Here is a 17,217-nt window from a genome sequence, read left to right as displayed (position 1 = left end):
AGGCTCCACAAAAACCAGGTTGGTACTGGGCAGGGATTAACCACAGACTTGAACCCTAGACGTGGGGGCCAGGGAAGGGTAAAGTACATAACCCATTCTGCTATAACCCAGGCCCCTGGTACCAAACAGAACTAAGTACCTGACCCCTGACCCTTGCCCTAAAAAAACCTCACTGCCTGTATCTTCCATCTCCATGGCGACAACACTGCAAAGCTGCCTCCCTCCCTCCCTGAGGCTCCTTGGGACCTTGAGATCTTGTTTTGGTTTGGGGGGGTGGGTGTTTTGTAGGCAGGGTCTTGCTGTGTAGCCCTGACTTGCCTTGAACTCTGGCTGTTCTCAAATTCATAAAGGTCCTCCTGCCTCTTCCTCCAAGTGCTGGGATTAAAGTACCACCGTGCCTAGATAACCATAAAGTCCTTCAGTCAGTCAGTTCCATCCATCTTTCCCTCCCTTCCCTCCGCCCCGCCTTCCCTCCGCCCCGCCTTCCCTCCGCCCCGCCTTCCCTCCGCCCCGCCTTCCCTCTTCCCTCAGTCTCCGCAGCCCCGCGACTCCGCTACTGACGCCTAAAGCCTGGAGCTTGCAAAATCGCCGGGGAAGCCCAGGAGACGCTTAGTAACCACGCCCAATCCTTTCTAGTTCTGCCCCTTCCGCTCCCTGGGGCGGGGATAGAGCGATTTCCGCCCTGAGCCCGGAAGCGGCGTGGAGAGGGAGGTGAGGGGTGTGCCTCTGGTTTCCAGTCCTTACCCGGCTCTGCCAGGATCCTGAGATCCCTACCCATCCCCAGATCTCATCTCCAGCTGCCAATCACTGCAGATTCGGAACCCAGGACCAGACCGGGTTTGCCTTCCGCTCTGTCTCCCCCAGGACAGATCAGGGTCCAGGCGAGGGTTTTGCGCGACCTTGTGGCCTCTTCCTTCCCACCCGTCCTCCCGGCTCCTTCGCCGCTCCAGCCATGGCACAGAAACCGAAGGTAGACCCCCACGTCGGGCGGCTAGGGTACCTGCAGGCGCTGGTCAATGAGTTCCAGGAGACCGAGAGCCAAGGTGAGAGGTATGGGGTGGGCGCGAGGGACCGGGCAGGGCTCCTATAGCAGCTGCTGCACGGGCCCAACCCCAGTACCGCTTTTCCATTGCAGATGCCAAGGAACAAGTCCTCGCCAACCTCGCCAACTTCGCCTATGACCCGGGCAACTACGAGTATCTGCGGCAGCTGCAAGTCCTAGACCTATTCCTCGATTCGCTGTCAGAAGAGAACGAAACGCTAGTGAAATTTGCTATTGGTAAGGAATAGGCCGGCCCCTAGATACGGGCTAAAGCGACATCAGAGACTTATAAGTGAATTCTTCAGCCAGGCGTGATGGCATTCGCCTGTAAACCCAGCATTATGAGAGGCTGAGGCAAGAGAATTGCTGTGACTCGGAGGCCAGCCTGGGATATAGAATAAGTCACTGTCACGAAACAAGTTAGTCTTTAGGCTAGGAATCTCATCTGCCAGGGCAGACCTCCCAGATATGTGTGCCACTGCCTCCTCCAAACATTGTCGGGGTCACAGCTAGTCCAGCTCTGGGACTCACTGCCAGCTCTTTGTGTCTTTGCTTCCTCTTAGAAAAGATACTAAGCAAGGAAGCCAGTTGAAACTGCTTTGGAAGGCGTTTGGAGCTTGCTCTTGCATATCAAGAGGCGCAAAGGTGACATAGCTTAGTACCCCTGGGCTTAGATGATTGTAAGACCATTTGAATTATTCATGATAGGTTTTCTTTTAACTTTGTGTGTGTGTATTTGCATGTGTGTGTGGGTAAGTATGGGTGTGTACACCACAGCGTATGCATGAAAGTCAGGACAGTTTTTCAAAAGTCAGTTTCCAGTGAGTATGGTGGCACGTGCCTTTTATTCCAGAAGAGGTAGGTAGCTGAATGTCTATGAGTTCAAGACCACCCTAGTCTGCGTATTAAATTCTAGGTGGTGGCGCAAGCCTTTAATTCCAGCACTCGGCAGGCAGAGGCAGGTGGATCTCTGTGAGTTTGAGGCCAGCCTGGTCTACAAGAGCTAGTTCCAGGACAGGCTCCAAAGCTATAGAGAAACCCTGTCTCGAAAAAAAAAAAAAATCTAGGCCACCTAGGGTCACATAGTAAGATTCTGTGTCTGAATGAATGAATGGACAAACGAATGAATGAAATAAGGTAGTCGTAGTTACCAGTTCTTTGCTTCCAGTTTGCTGAGGTGGGCTCTCTTGTTTCTTCTGTGAGGAGCAGCATGAGCTTCTAGCTGATCCTCCTGTCTCAACCTCTCGTCTCTCCTAAGAGTGCTGGGATTACAGATGCTCATCGCTGCATCTATATATTTTTTTAAATGTAGGCTCCTGGTATGGAACTCAGATTGTCAGGTTTGCATGGCAAGCTCTTTTACCCACTGAGCCATCTCCTCTGCCCAATGATAGCTAAGGAAGGTACTGGACCAAGTTCTGGAGAGACGGTGAACATTTTGGGGAAAAGCCTTTGCCCTGAAGGAGTTCTTGTTCTAGAAGGGGGAGATAGGTGTGAACAAACAAGCCAGATGGAGCAGTAGGAAGCGGCGTTACGTCAGCTTTGGCCTTCGTGGATGTGCAGTGTGGACAAAGGCCCTAAGCAGGAAGGTGTTGGGGGGGCAGGTATATTGGGGCTGCTTTAAGTGAGGAGTCAGATGGGGTGGAGTGAAGTTAGAGAGGTTATAACACAGGACTTTAGGTCCAGGTCATCGGAAGAAGTTTAGAATTTAAGAACAAACCAAAATTCTTTTAGCACATACTTTTGTTTGTTTATTTTTGAGTTAGGTTTCTCTGTGTAACACTTTGGCTATTCTGGAATCACTCTGTAGACCAGGCTGGCCTCAGACTCACAGAGATCCACCTGCCTCCACCTCCTGAGTGCTGGAACTAAAGATGTGCACCACTAAAGGCCAGCAATATGTTTAAAACTACCATTTCCCCAGATAGTATGAAAGGAACCCTATCTACACTGGGAAAGAAACCCTTAGTAAGAATGACTTCAGGACTGGACTGTGGCTCAGTGATGGAGCACCTGTATTATGGTGCATGTGCCCACATGGCTGTGGCTCTCTGGGCCAATCCTCAGCACTGGAAGATTTTATATCTGATTGTGCACATCTCTAACAATGCTCTGAAGAACTTTCTTTATGGGAGAAGGGCAGGGTCTGTACCAGATCAAAGGAGAGTTTTGTTGTTGTTGTTTTGAGACGGGGTCTCACTATGTAGCCCTGGCTGGCCTGAAACTTGTCTGCCTCGTAGATTCTAGGACTGAAGGTGTGAACCACCATCCCTGGCTTTCAGAGGACAACCTGTAGAGTCAGTTCCTCGGCCACGTGAGTCCTAGGGTAGAATGCTTGGTGGCAAGTGCCTATAGCCACTGAGCCATCTGGCAGGCCTAAAGGACCTTTCTTGTTGTTGGTTTGTGTACATGAGGGTCCAGTTTGGGCCATGTACATTTCGTCTGGCTATGTCCTTTAGAGAGATCTCTTTCTGTCCCAAATAAACTTTTCATTTAGGAATAAGTTGAGGAAACTTGAAGAGGCTGAGGTATAGCTCAGCCAGTAGCATGTGTGGTGGCCTTCCCTGCGGTCCCAGCGCCCAGGAGATGGAGACAGGTGGTGAGGAGCTGGAACGCATCTCCGGCCACATAGCCAGGCCCAGCCTGCGCCACTCAAAGCTCTTTCTCAGCAAAGAAGAAAGAATTTCACACATAAATGTTCCCACATAGCCACACCCACTTTTTCCTGTTCTTAACTTCCTCCACTGTATGGTACGTTTGCTTTAATTAATGAGCCAGTATTGATTCATTATTAGGCAGTCTTTAGATTAGTCAATTGTCCTTCAGTTTTTCCTAATACCCTTATTCTGGCCTAGTATCCGACATGGCCTACGTGACCTGATCGTCATGTCTTCACTGGGGCTGGAGTGGTGGAGGTGTTGTCTGAGATAGGATCTCACTGTGTAGCCCAGGCTGACCTGAAGCTCCCTACGTAGATCCTCCTGCCTCTGCCTACCTAGTGCTGGGATTAAAGACTGGTGCCACCATGCCCAATGTGATGTCTCTCTTATGTTTTGATATGTAAGGAAAGAGCTACTTTTACCACACCTTGTCAGGAGCATTTAACGCCAGTGTGACGTAGCTCTCCTAATACTCACCTGCGTGACCTGATCGAGGGAATGTTTGCCAGACATTGCCATTGTGAAACTACTTCCCTTCCCCCTCCCCTTAGTGCACTCTTAGGAAGGAATGACTGCATACGTTATCTTAAAAATCTTTTAAATTTCTTTTACATTTATTTAGTGTGCATCTGTATTTGTGTATGTGTCAGGAGGGGGGTGTGGAGGTCCAGGGACAACATGCAGGAGTCCGTCCTCGCCTTCCGCCGTGTGAGATCCAGGGATAAAGCTCAGGTTGTCCGGCTTGGCAGCAAGTGACCTTGAGTCTCTTTTAACCCTGTGTTTAGGGGACTCTTTGCCAGGAGAGAAGTAGCAATATCTGTATCTTCTCTGTAGGGCACCAGCAGCAGCCAAAGTTAGATCCCACCAAAGTACAACTTGGGCCACCCCTGGTTGTTATGGGCTTACAGAATGGGGAGACCCTGTAGCGGCTGTGCCACCAAAATGTCGTGCTCCAGCCTAGAGGGTGACTTCCCCTACTCCCTCAGTAAGCTGTGGCACCTCCAAGCCACAGCAGTTAGGACACAGTCACATACAGTGACCGAGAGGTGCAGGAGGGAGCCCCTGGGGTCCTGAGTGAGGGTCTAATGGCGCTCTCCCCTTCTGAGGGAGCGGCAGTCGTTGGCAAGCACAGTGGGCATGTCACTGGGAAGTAGTCCCAATGAAAATGACAGCATACGTCATGTTTGGAGGGTAGCAATTACAATTTCTTAATAGGTGCTCTTCCCATATTGCCGGTGTTGGGTGGTCTGCACCATGTCTGTAGGGTGTCCCGCCTTCCTCTCAAGTGTGCCATTTAGCTCAAGGATTCGTAACCTTTTCCCACTCAGAAGCCCTGTTTGAGAAAAATAAAACAATTCCAGGGGCAGGGTGCAGTTCAAGACAGGGTTTCTCCATGTAGCCCTGGCTGTCGTGGAACTCACTTTGTAGACCAGGTTGACCTCAAACTCAGAGATCTGCCTGCCTCTGCCTCCCAAGTGCTGGTATTAAAGGCCTGTACCACCATCACCTAGCTATATTTATATATATAAATATAATATATATAAAATTGTTGCAAATGGAGTGACAGGCTGCTTCTTACCGTCCAGCTCCCGGCTATCTTTACCCGAAATAATTACACGGAAACTGTATTCATTTAAACACTGCCTGGCCCATTATGTCTAGCCTCATATTGGCTAATTCTCACATCTTAATTAACCCATTTCTAATAACCAGTATGTCACCACAAGGTCGTGGCTTACCGACATGAGTCTAGTCAGCGTCAGTCTCAGGAAAGGGAATCATGGCGTCTGCCTGACTCTGCTTCTTTCTCCCAGCATCCTGTTCTGTCTACTCTGCCTTTCTAAGCTGCTGTCCTATCAAAGGCCAAGGCAGTCTCTTTATTCGACCAATGAAAGTAACACATAGACAGAAGACCCACCTACATCATAAAATAAATACACAAAACAAATATTACTGTATTACTATAACAAATCATAAATATAGTTCTGAAGCCTTTAGTCCCAGTACTCGTGAGGCAGAGGCAGGTGGATCTCTGTGAGTTCAAGGCCAGCCTGGTCTACAGAGCGAGTTCCAGGACAGGTTCCAAAACTACAAAGAGAAGCCCTTTCTCAACAAACAAATATATATATATATATGTATATATATATACATAGAGAGAGAGAGAGAGAGAGAGAGAGAGAGAAAGTTCTGGCATTCTGGGGTGGGGTGGAGGCAAGAGAATCAGGAATTTAGGGTGATTTTTTCAGCTAAATAACAACTTTGAGGTCAGCCTGGGCTACATGAGACCCTGTCCAAGGGGTGGAGGATCCTTAGTAAACATAATTTTACTATTTATAAAAAGACAATGTTTGCATACTAATAAGATGCGTTGTTTGTTCATTTTCCACATAATCAAACCTGGCTGAATGTTTGGTGCTGTGGGACATAGAACATCCTCAGTGTTTGTCAGTTTAACAGCTTTGTAAGGTCAGTGCTGAGAACTCTGTCTGATTTACAGACGCACACAGTAACAGATGGTAGGTGTATGTTTAGGGCTGGGACTAAAGCTGTGTATACCATGCCCAACTGACGAGCGCTCTGGAGGCGGAGGCCAGCTAGGCTCTACGTAGGGAGACCTTGTCTTCAGAAACAACAAACCCGACAAACACCACACGTTGATCTTTAGATGTGTTCCCAGGTACCTCCATTTGTGCCTCTGCCCCACTGCTGTTGCCCTGTGATGGTGACAGTGGCCAGTTATTTTCCCCGAGCTCTTTCTTCTCTTGTGCCTATCCACCTTCCCCTGGTCTAAGTCTCTGGTGCGACTCCAGCTCTCAGCCTTGAATCTCTGGGACTCTGCAGATTAGATTGCTCTGTATTTATCGTGTGCAGCTGAAAAGGACAGTCCCAGTGGGACCTAGAATCAGATTCAGTGACTCGTCATTTCCCTTCCTTGGATCGCCTCTGGCGCTAGAGGGGAGCCTTGCCATGCCCCCACCCTGCCTCCGTGAGCACTGTGTTCACCTCGGGGCTTCTTGTCTTTGTCCCTGACGTAATGGGAGCACTAAGGAGGTGATCTCACTGGGAAGCAAGCTCTGCTTATCTCTGCAGTTCAAGGATGCGCAGGTCTTTTGGCCTGGGGAGGAAGGTGAAAAGTGAGTCAAGAGGCAGATCTGGAAGCGAGTCTTTTCCAAAGGATGTAGTCCCAGCTGTGACTGACACAGAGGCCTCATGAGGGACTGGTTGGTTCTGCAATAGCCAGGCAAGAGACAAGCCAGGTCAGATTGCCCTTGGCCAAGTCTTATAGAACCCAAACCAGCATCTGGCTGTTGGCAAACAGCAGAGTGAGTTTTAGATATGGGGCTGTGCTGGGGGATCAGACTGGCTTGGACTCAGTTACCATCTCCTGTGTGATTTCCCTTGATCACATGTCAGAGGGCAATTGTAAATAGCTACTTGTTAAGAGAACTAAAAACTGACCTCTTAAGGTCTTTGTCTGCCACTACAGGGTTCCATAGGCCTCTGCCCACGGACCTGAATCCAGTAGGTGCGTGGATCCTCAGCCCCACAGCGGATACCTAGGCAGGGTTAAGTGGAGAAAGCCTGGTGTCAAGCATGCTGGTTGTACCCTGCCCTTGCTCCCGGGCCATAGCTGTCTGCTCCTGTAGCACTAGCATGCAGTGAGGGAGTGTGGTCAGTATGGGCCTGCTCTCCTTCCTGGTGTTGCCGCTCACCCTGGAGATAATGCTTGCTGTTAGCAGCTAGGAGCTGCAGTGGGATCCTGTTGCAGTGGAACTCGGGCTGGTGGCCTGACCGACCTCCTCCCAGATATATCTGTGTCCTTGGGGAAATGAGATCTTCCACGATGTCGGTCAAAGTGTGGGTGTCAGAGAGGTGGGGCCTAAGAACAGTGGCCCTCATCTGAGCTGTGGTGGTGCAGGTGAGATGATTTTATGGCTTTTGAAGTTACATTGCATAAAGAATCTCACTTACAAACCAGGTTCAAAGATTCAGTAAAGTTTAAGGGCCACGTTTAAAACTTAAGTGGAGGGGCTGGAGACCTGGCTCAGTGGTTAAGAGCACTGGCTCCACTTCCAGAGATCCTGAGTTCAATTCCCAACAACCACGTGGTGGCTCACAGCCATCTGTAATGAGATCTGGTGCCCTCTTCTGGCCTGCAGGCATACATGGAGGCAGAATACTGTGTCCATATTAAATAAGTTTCTTTTTAATGTAGGAGGAAAGGACCAGTGAGATGGCTCGTGGGGAAAGGCGTTTGCTGTCTGGCCACCTTTCAGTCCCCAGGACACACATTGTAGGCAAGAACTGATCCCCGAGTTGTCCTCTCTGGCTCTGACCGGAGCCTGAGATCTGGGGGCGCCACTGGTTGCAGTTACCCACCAGCTGAGGTGGTGCCCCGAACACCACAGTAGCCAGGTCCCGCTGTCGGCTCCAGGGAAGGGTGAGGTGGGATTTCCCTCTGTCAGGCAAGAGGGACGAAACCCTCGTCGCAGATCAGGAAACCTCTCCTCAGCACAGCTGACTCCCACTAGTTGTGACATTAGAGCCCGTGTTAGCCTCATCTTCCGGGATCTGAGCTCTGTGCAGAGGGGACCCAGCGGGCAGAACCCAAGCTCATCTCCAGGGCTCCATCTTCCCTCTCTTTGTTGCTATCCCGTCCCCTCTGCAGTTAGGAGTTAGCACTAGTGTGAAGGTGCACCGTACTGCCGCACCCGGTGCCACATTTCATCACAGAAGAACTAACAGCCACTGGGCGGTGACTTTAGTCACACAAAAGCTGACCGTGGCCAGTGGTGGCTGTGGTGGTGGCAGCAGAGTGCGCCTTTAATCCTAGCGCTCAGGAGGCAGAAGCAGGCAGATCTCTGAGTTCAAGGCCAGCCTGGTCTACAGGGTAAGATCCAGAACAGGCAGGCTTACACAGTAAAACCCTGTCTCAAAAAACAAAACAAAACAGCTGACCATGATTGCAACTGTGGATGAGTTATGGGGCACCAGATACAAAGCTAGACCCCTGTACACACTCATTAATGAATGAAAGATTGAGCTGAAGCCCTGGCTAAAAACATCCTATGCATCTCTGTCATCCCAGAAGCAGATGGATACAGAGCAACGTAATAAGTACCTTGCTTCTATGAAAACTGACTGGTTCTTAGGACAGCACCAGGTGCTTGGCAGTTTTGTTGCTAAAGCTAGATTCAAGAAGTAGCTTCTAGCCAGGCAGTGGTGGCACACATCTTTAATCCCAGCACTCAGGAGGTGGAAGCAAGGGGATCTCTGAGAGTTTGAGGCCAGCCTGGTATACAGAGTTCCAGGACAGCCAGGGCTACATACAGAGAAACCCTATCTAGAACCCCTTTCCTCCATCCCTACCCCACCAAAAAAACGACCTCTGAGAATTCAGGTTAAATTACCTTCCTGTATCTTGCAATACATAAGGATACCACCAGGTGGTAGTAGTGCTCAAAGGCTGCCTACAGTGACTTTGGAAAGCAACAGTGTATTTCTCTTTTGATTTAATTAGATGTCTTTGGCATTGGAAAGAACTTTTCTTTTCAAGAAAAGTACAAGCGGAGTGCAGTGGCTTGCATGCACAGTCCCGTCTTTCTGTGGTTCCTGTGGTTAGACTGGGCCACCAGGCAGGCTCAAGTACCTTTACCTGTATCTCCACCATCAGTTTTATATTTTTTGAGTGAAGGAAGGGCTTACTGTGTTGTCCAGGCTACCCTTGGGCTCCTGAGCTTGAGTGATCCTCCTTCCTCAGCTGCCCTAGTAGCGAGGACTGTGAGCGTTTGCTACCTCACCCTACTCCACCAGCTACGCCAGCCTGTGCCCTGGGGTGGGCAAGTTTTTAAGTGGAGGGAACGTCTTGGCCTCCTCAGGGAGAGCTTACCCAGTCAGGAAGTGCCCAGTGCTGATGGAGCCTTGTCTGTATCGCCTCTTTAAATCCCCAGGAGAATCCTGAGAGCTCTTCCCAGCACCAGTGCCTCCTCTGTGACTCCAGGTCACCAGCTTCTCCCAGTCCTGTCTGTCCTCCCATCCCAGGTTCTCCTCAGGATTTCCTCTCCAGCCTCTTGGGGTCTCTGCGGTTCCTGGTGTCCAGCGGAGCCTTCGCCTCTTGCCTCGAGCTGTTTTTTTTTTTTCCATCTTTGTCTGTCTAAAGTGAATTCTTCAGCTAGTCAGGACTTGCCTTTCTCTCATCTTTCTTTTTGATGGTGCTGGGAATGAACCCAAGAACCTAGGCAAGCACTCCACCACCAAGCCACACCCCAGCTCCGCCCCTTTCTGCTTTGTAACTGCCTTGTAAGTGCAGTGTGGAGTGTGTACAGTGAGATGCACTAAGTGGCAGTTTAATTAATTCTTAAGTTCATTAAGGTATGTGCCCCTGCAGGTAACTGCTCCTCTGTCGAGATGTGGCTTGTTTCCCCCATGTGCCCCACACAGGCACAGCTCTGACCTCTGTTCCAATGGTTGCTTTTACCTGGTCCTGGTCTTTATATGAGTGAGATCATGTGGGATCCATCCTAAATCTGGTTTCTTTAAAAAAAAAAAAAACATAGAGGATTGTAGGGAGGCATGGTGGCACAGGACTTTAATGCCAGCATTTGGGAGGCAAAGGCAGATGAGTCTCTGTGAGTTCAATGCCAGCCTGGTCTACATAGCAAGTTCTAGACCAGCCAGAGCTATACTGTAAGACTCTATCACCTATGCACGTGGTGTGCACACACACACACACACACACACACACACACACACACACACTCCTGTTCTCTCCTTTCTCTGCCCCCTATGAAGAGGTTACAGACCCACACGATCTTGTCTGACTTTTTATGTGGGTGCTCGGGATCAACTCAGGTCCTCATCCTGCATGACCATCTCCCCAACTCCAGCATTTATTTTTGTTTACCTTTAGGACTTCAGGAGGTTTTATTTCATGTGTGTGTATGTGTGTGGTAGAGGTGAAAGTGGGGTAGGTCACACAGAAGAGGATGTCAGGTAAATCAGGCAATATGGGGCTGAGTTAGAAGTGGTTGTGAGCTGCTTTATGTGAGTGCTGGGAACTGAACCCAGGTTTTCGGCAAGAGCAGTGTGTGTGTGGTCTTAACTGCTGAACTTTCTCTCCAGTCTTTGTTTTTTATTTCTTTGTTTTTGTCTTGTTTTTATTTTTATTTTATGTGTGTTGCTGTTTTGCCTGCATGTAAGTCTGTGTGAGGATGTTGGATCCTGGAGTTGCAGACACTTATAAGCTGCCGTGTAGGTGCTGGGAATTGAACCTGGGTCCCCCAGAAGACCAGTCAGTGCTCTTAAGGGCTGAGCTGTCTCCCCAACCCAAGAAGGCTGGAGAGGGGAAGCCCGGGCGGAGCCTGTACTCCAGTTTTTGGGAACACAGGCTGCTTCCACCTTTTATTTTTCTTCCGACTGTTCTGGAACTGATGCTGTAGACCAGCCTGGTCTCGAACTCAGCTCGGTTCTCCTTTTTTATGGTGAGGGGCTTTAGTTCGTTGAGACAGGGTTTCTCCATGTAGCCCTCTCTGTAGCTGTCCTCAGAGTTAGAGTGCTGGGCTTAAAAGCATATGCCACCACTGCCCAGGTCTGTGGCCCTTCACAGCGGGCAGACTCAGGGTCGTGGACTGGGCCGGGGCTCTGGTGAGTCATGTGGGGCTGTCTCGGTGTCCCAGCCCAGTCTGTGGTCTCAGAAGCTCTCAGCCACTCTCCTGGGCCCTCACCCTCCTCTTCATCTTCAAGAAATGCTGCCAGCTAGGCAGAGGGGCCTAGAGCCCTGGTGGCCGGAAGCTGAGTACAGGAAGCCATCTTCCAGCACTGGGGAGCAGAAGCTAAGCAGTGTTTCTCTGTAAAAGGTAGCATCTGCCCCTGAGGCCAAGAGGTCATTAAGTTAGGGGACCTAACTTGAGAATGGAAGAAGGGGCTCTTGGTTCTCTTTATATCAGTGTTTTGTCTGTATGTGTGTACATGCACTACATGCACGCCTGGTATCTATAGAGACAAGAGGGCTTTGGAGCCCCTGGAACTGGTCACAGGTGGTTGTGAGCCACCCTGTGGGTGCTGGGATTAAACACAGGTTCTCAGGAAGAGCAGTCAGCGCTCTTAACCTCTGAGCCATCTATCTCTTGATAGCTTTTTTTTTTTTAATTATTATTTTACATGCTGGCCGCAGTTTCTCCCCCCTCCTCTCCTCCCAGTCCTTCCCTGCTCTTGACAGTTGTTCTAATCCAGAGTCACTGGTCTCTCTCTGGACTTTCCTCCTCTCCTCTCTAGTCACAGCAAGGCATGGTGTTGTGTCTACTTCACTTAGGGCTAATAGTGCAGGCTGGACTCCTGAAGTCCTTGTCCATGGGCAAACTTTCCTCAGGCCTGGGCACTCCCCCAAGGCTCACTGGCCGGAGGTGCTGGGAGGGGAGATGAGAGAGCCAGGACCACAGCACCCCGGCTCACCCTTGCCTTTCTCCAGGGGGCCTCTGCAACCTGTCCCCGGACAAGGCCAACAAGGAGCACATTCTGCAGGCCGGAGGCATCCCGCTCATCACCAACTGCCTGTCCAGTCCCAATGAGGAGACGGTGTTATCTGCAGTCACCACACTCATGTACCTAAGCTCACCCGGCACAGGCTCCCATCCCGAGCTCACCTCCTTGCCCCTGGTCCAATGCATGCTGCGCTTTTCTCTCTCAGCCAATATACGGCTCCGGAACCTGGCCCAGATCTTCCTAGAGGACTTCTGCTCCCCAAGCCAGGTGGCTGAGGCGCGTAGCCAGCAGGCCCATTCTGCCCTGGGTATCCCACTGCCAAAGACCGAGGCCCCACAGCAGCCCTGATCCAAGGAGACCCCAGGACTATGCCACTTTCTGCCTGAGAACAGTCCTGGCATAGGAAGCAGAGACCAATAGCCATCCATCCAGCCCACGTGATGCCTGTTCGGCTGTATGCAAGATACAATTTCTGAGCATGACAGATGTTTACAGCTAGGAAAACCAGTAGGAAGGAATGAAGAAGCCAGACTGGAGATGCTTAAAGGAGAAAAACAAAGCTGGTGTTACTTTCATGGGCTGGCGCTCCCAAAGTGCAGACAGAAGACTACCTGGTGCCCCCGCGGGTGGGTGCCCCCGCGGTACTCAAGAGCAGCTGCTAGAACCAGGACTCAGGAGAGTGGCCAGTAACACGAGTGCCCAGAGGAACTTTGATGGCTAGAGATGCTGTGGGGTGACTCCACCAGTACCGAGGCTGGGCATTTGGGCACAGTAGACACTGACTTGAGTAGCTCTGCAGCCCAGAAACAACTGTCCACACAGCCCTGCCTTCTGCTAGGCACCATGTGAGGAACACAGATGAGGTCTCTGTCCTTGGGTGTCACACCTCAGTGACTGTTAACCAGGTGGCCATCGGGCATTAGGAGCAAGGCCCTCCAGGAGTTAAAAGCAGAATGAAGACAGGACAGCTAAGCGTCCCTCTGGAGAGGCCCTACATAGGGTCCTGGGACACAGATGGAAAGACAGTGACTTCAGCTCCCCTGTGACCAGGCTGTGGACCCCTCATGTACCAACTGCCAACTGTGGCATCCCTGTCCCTTCAAAAAAGCTGCTCTGGGGCTGGGGAGATGGCTCAGTGGTTAAGAGCACTGACTGCTCTTCCAGAGGACCCGGGTTCAATTCCCAGCAACCACATGGCAGCTCACAACTGTCTGTAATTCTACTTCCAGGAGACCCAACACTCATGGCAAAACACCAACGTACATAAAAAATAAATATTTAAAAAAAAAAAAAAAGCTGCTCTGCCCCCTCTGCCTGTGACCGGATCTTCTGACACTGGGGTGGGAGCCCTGCATACGAACCCTTCATGGCTGGGATGGGAGCCTACCCAGATCTTCTACCTGCCGTTGTCCCATGAGCCACCAGGAGGATCCACAAGGACTCAGATGCCAGAGAGCACAGTGGCTCAAACCTGTAATCCTATCACTTGAGAAACAGAGGCAGGAGGATAGTCATGAGTTTGAGACCAGCCTCCCCCTAGTGAGTTCCTGGGCAACTTGGGCTATGGAGTAAGATCCTGTCCCAAAAGGAAGAAACAGGTGTCTGAAGGACACCAAGAGTCTGTAACTGGTGACTCCCTCCCTCCTGTGCCAGCGAAAAGAAAAAAGTGAAATTAAAGGGGAAAGAAGCAAAAAGAGGGTAGACCTGGAGAGGTTGGGGTTCAGGAGAAATGGGGGAGCTTCTGCTCTCTCAGCACTGGCCCCCTTAGATGAGAAACGAGAAGCTGTGTTACAGGAAGGCCATCCGCAAGGGTGTGGGAATGAAGCTGTGGGTGCGGCCACTGCAGGAAGAGAGGAAGAAGACTATCAGTCATGGTTCTCTGCCCACCCCAGCCCGGCACAGACCCTTGCCTTTTCTGAGAGAAGGTCTTCAAAGAACAGATGCCTTGCTTTTGATTTTTATTTTTATTAAAATCCTCCTAACTGATTTTCCCACTGTATTTCTGCGCCAGCCCTGCTCCTTCTGGGTGTAGCCATCTTGGGAAGGGCCAGATGGCAGTTTGTTCAAGTGAAGGTTGCAGGGGCTTCTTGCGTGAAGAAGTCACTGTGCAGGGTCCTGCTGACCCATCCCAGGGTCCTTCACAGGCCAGCTCGCTTGCTGTCAATGATCCCCCTCCAGTTGTCACTCCAGGAAAGCAGCCGTCTCCTGGTGGGGGGCAGGGCCAGGTGCTGATTGTGGCAGCAGGTGAACAAGATGTGCTCCCAGCTTGGGGTCTTCTCTAGGCCTGGGGCAGGAAAGGCACAGTTTGGGGACTGTAATCTGGTTATTTGCCCTAATCCCAGCAGGCCAAATGCCTGGAGGTTATCATGGTTAACTGGCCCAACCTTGAATGGTGTCTTTGTCGTCAATGAGTAGGTCCCCCATGACCACTGTCTTGTCTCTAGTCAGGATAATCCGCTCCACAAACTGAGGCCCCAGGTTCTGCTCTACCCAGCGGTACTGTGGAGGGGGGGGAGGAGTGGGAGGGATAAAAGGCAGATTGGTCAATGGGTTTGCTAGGTTCTAAATGCAGGGTCAGTGAGGCGCTGGGTTAAGTGGAACTAAGCCCTCCAAAGTGCGGTACCCTTTTTCCCCTGCCCCTACTCTCTGGTTTATTTTTAAAAAATCAAATTTGGAAAGTTAAATCTGCGCAGGCGCCGGCACCTTCTCGCCCACACAGTGGTCGTACTTCCGCAGTGGGCTGGTGCAGATGAAGACCTCGGTGCTGCAGAGAGAGGGGGCAGTTAGGCCTGGGAGCTGGCTGACCTCCCGCCGCCCCCTCCCCACCCTCCTTACTCTTGCATGTCGTTCATCTCTCGCAAAGCGTCCACAGCCCCAGGGATGGGCTCCAAGTTCAGGAAAAAGCCTGGAGCTTCATACACACTGGCCAGTTTCTCCTGAAAAAGACAGATCTCGTCCCGCTGCTGCCTTACAGCAGGGGGAGCCCCAGAGAGGACCCACGATAAACAGCTCAAGCCCACGCTGGGGATAGAGTGCTGGAGGTGGATATGCGCTCTAAAGCTTTCTGGTCGGGGGTGAACTGTGGATTCAGAAGCTGGGGTGCCTGGAATGGAACCCAGGTGGCCCTGTCTAGGGCGGGGAATCCTACCGCCAGGTCCGGCCGCAGGGCTCGGTATTGCTCGCTGGCGAGGAAGCCGCGACGTTGTTCCAGCGGCACGTGCGGCTCCCCGGGGAAGCGGTGGCGGAAACCCTGCAGCAGGCCAGACTCGAAGTCGGCCAGCACGCCGTCCATGTCCACCAGCACGCGGACCGGCCGCCGCGTAGCCATGGCCGCGCCCGGGGTCCTCGCGGAGCAGCGCAGCAACGACAGAGGATGCCAGACGCGGAAACAAGCTTCCTGGGCGGGGCCCGACCCGGTCATTTGCATAGAGTGCACAGCGAGGTGCCCAGGATGGTCCTGCCTCCCTTACTAGGCCACTCCCCTAAGTATTTTCAGTATTCCTCTCCCCAGACCTCCCTGAGATCCGAAATACTCTGGCAATGTGGGACCCGCTCCACATGCTGCATGCGTACCCTCTCCCTTGCTTGTCCAGGGTGGAGGTGGGCAGGGAGCACACAGGGACCCCAGTTTCCAGATCATGAGGTTCCCAGTTCAAGAAAGGACCATTTAAAGACAACTGTGGGCATGAGCTGGGCTCTCAAGAGACAGAGTCCTTAGCCAGAGTTGGTTTCAAACAGTAGTTTTGATTTCAGCCTAAGTCCACGCCTTTTTCTATGCAACCGAGGTCTCCACTAGAATCAAAAGCCGTTTCCTTCTAGAGAAAATGTTAAACTTCACACACACACACACGTTTTTGTAGATTTCACAAAGTTCTTGGCGACTCTCACATCGATTTACTAACCAATAAATGCAGATTTGAGTGCGCCCTTACTGGCTGATCTTCCCTATTTAATGACTCCCTCCACCCACCCACGAGGTTTCTCTGTGTAGAACTGGCTGCCCTGAAACTCACACTGTAGATCAGGCTTGCTTCTGCCTCCGAGTTCTGGGATTAAAGGAGGGTGCCACTACACCCCGCTGTCTCATGATTCCTAAACCATCCTGATAAAAGCATCACAACAGCCGGGCCATGGTGGCGCATGCCTTTAATTCCAGCACTCAGGAGTCAGAGGCAGGTGAATCTCTGTGAATTTGAAGCCAGCCTGGTCTACAAAAACTAGTTCCAGGACAGACTCCAAAGCTACAAAGAAACCATGTCTCGAAAAGCCAAAAAAGAAAAAGAAAAAAAAAAAAAGTTTAAAACAGCAACAAACTAGCCAAGTGTGGTGGCGCCCGTCTTTGATCCCAGCATTCCATAGGCAGAGGCAGGCAATTTCTGTAAATTCCAAGACAGCCAGCCGGGCAGTGATGGTGCACACCTTTAATCCCAGCACTCGGGAGGCAGATCTCTATGAGTTCGAGTCCGGCCTGGTCTACAAGAGCTAGTTCCAGAACAGGCTCCAAAGCTACAGAGAAACCCTGTCTCGAAGAAAAATTAAAAAAATTAAAAAAAAAAAATTCCAAGACTGCCAGAGCTACATAGTGAGGACCCAGTCTCAAAAACAAAAATGATGATAAATCCTTACTTTGGGAATGATTTCCACCAAGCCAAACAACTCACATGAACTGAGTTTAAAAGATTCATCTGCAGGTGTGTTTCTCCTGCTTTTGGGTAACTTTTATATGCCAGGTGATGGAGTGGTGGCACACGCCTTTTAATCTCAACACTCGGGAGACAGTGGCAGCTCCATTGACAGAAAGCATACAGGCAACCCTGGGCGGGCTCCGATCCCAGCACTGCATAAACTAGGTATGCTAGGGCATGCCTCTAATACACGTGCGAAGGTGGGTCAGGAGTTCAAGACGAGCTTCAGCTACACAGTGGGACTCTCTCTCTCTTGCTCTCTCACTCTCTCTCTCTCTCACACACACACACACACACACACACACACACACTTAAAAAAAAAAAAGACAAACCACAGTACTTCAAAAGA

General features: G+C 51.0%; 2 protein-coding genes across 5 annotated transcripts; one reads left to right on the top strand and one right to left on the bottom strand.

Moving 5' to 3' along the window:
• The first annotated feature begins 556 nt into the window (after positions 1–556).
• On the top strand, positions 557–14,169 carry Armc7 (armadillo repeat containing 7). Of its 3 annotated transcripts, none has more exons than XM_048452035.3 (3): positions 557–1,043; positions 1,117–1,279; positions 12,170–14,169. In XM_048452035.3, the coding sequence occupies exons 1-3, from the start codon at positions 1,017–1,019 to the stop codon at positions 12,529–12,531; spliced, it is 552 nt and encodes a 183-aa protein (XP_048307992.2). In that variant the 5' UTR covers positions 557–1,016; the 3' UTR covers positions 12,532–14,169. The 3 variants fall into 3 exon arrangements, with proteins under 3 accessions (XP_048307992.2, XP_048307993.2, XP_048307991.2); XM_048452036.3 differs by having other exon boundaries at positions 558–1,050; positions 1,136–1,279; XM_048452034.3 differs by having other exon boundaries at positions 564–1,043; positions 1,136–1,279.
• Nt5c (5', 3'-nucleotidase, cytosolic) lies at positions 14,129–15,576 on the bottom strand. Of its 2 annotated transcripts, none has more exons than XM_048452033.3 (5): positions 15,332–15,576; positions 15,019–15,119; positions 14,887–14,947; positions 14,568–14,682; positions 14,129–14,495 (listed from the first exon to the last, which is right to left on the bottom strand). In XM_048452033.3, the coding sequence occupies exons 1-5, from the start codon at positions 15,509–15,511 to the stop codon at positions 14,365–14,367; spliced, it is 588 nt and encodes a 195-aa protein (XP_048307990.2). In that variant the 5' UTR covers positions 15,512–15,576; the 3' UTR covers positions 14,129–14,364. The 2 variants fall into 2 exon arrangements, with proteins under 2 accessions (XP_048307990.2, XP_048307989.2); XM_048452032.3 differs by having other exon boundaries at positions 14,129–14,467.
• Between the last annotated feature and the right edge of the window lie 1,641 nt (positions 15,577–17,217).

This window comes from Myodes glareolus, chromosome 9, assembly GCF_982192425.1.
Source record: "Myodes glareolus chromosome 9, mMyoGla1.1, whole genome shotgun sequence".
In the NCBI taxonomy this organism is placed as follows: Eukaryota; Metazoa; Chordata; class Mammalia; order Rodentia; family Cricetidae; genus Myodes; species Myodes glareolus.
This window is presented reverse-complemented; position numbering and strand designations above follow the sequence as displayed.

Excerpts from the sequence above, each read along its gene's own strand:
- Nt5c (XM_048452032.3), bottom strand. The coding sequence starts at position 15,511 with ATGGCTACGCGGCGGCCGGTCCGCGTGCTGGTGGACATGGACGGCGTG. Across the intron at positions 14,948-15,018 it reads GAGATGAACGACATGCAAGA|CACCGAGGTCTTCATCTGCA; the intron begins GTAAGGAGGGTG and ends CTCTCTCTGCAG. Across the intron at positions 14,468-14,567 it reads CGACAAAGACACCATTCAAG|GCCTAGAGAAGACCCCAAGC; the intron begins GTTGGGCCAGTT and ends TTCCTGCCCCAG.
- Armc7 (XM_048452034.3), top strand. The coding sequence starts at position 953 with ATGGCACAGAAACCGAAGGTAGACCCCCACGTCGGGCGGCTAGGGTAC. Across the intron at positions 1,044-1,135 it reads CCAGGAGACCGAGAGCCAAG|ATGCCAAGGAACAAGTCCTC; the intron begins GTGAGAGGTATG and ends TTTCCATTGCAG. Across the intron at positions 1,280-12,169 it reads GCTAGTGAAATTTGCTATTG|GGGGCCTCTGCAACCTGTCC; the intron begins GTAAGGAATAGG and ends GCCTTTCTCCAG.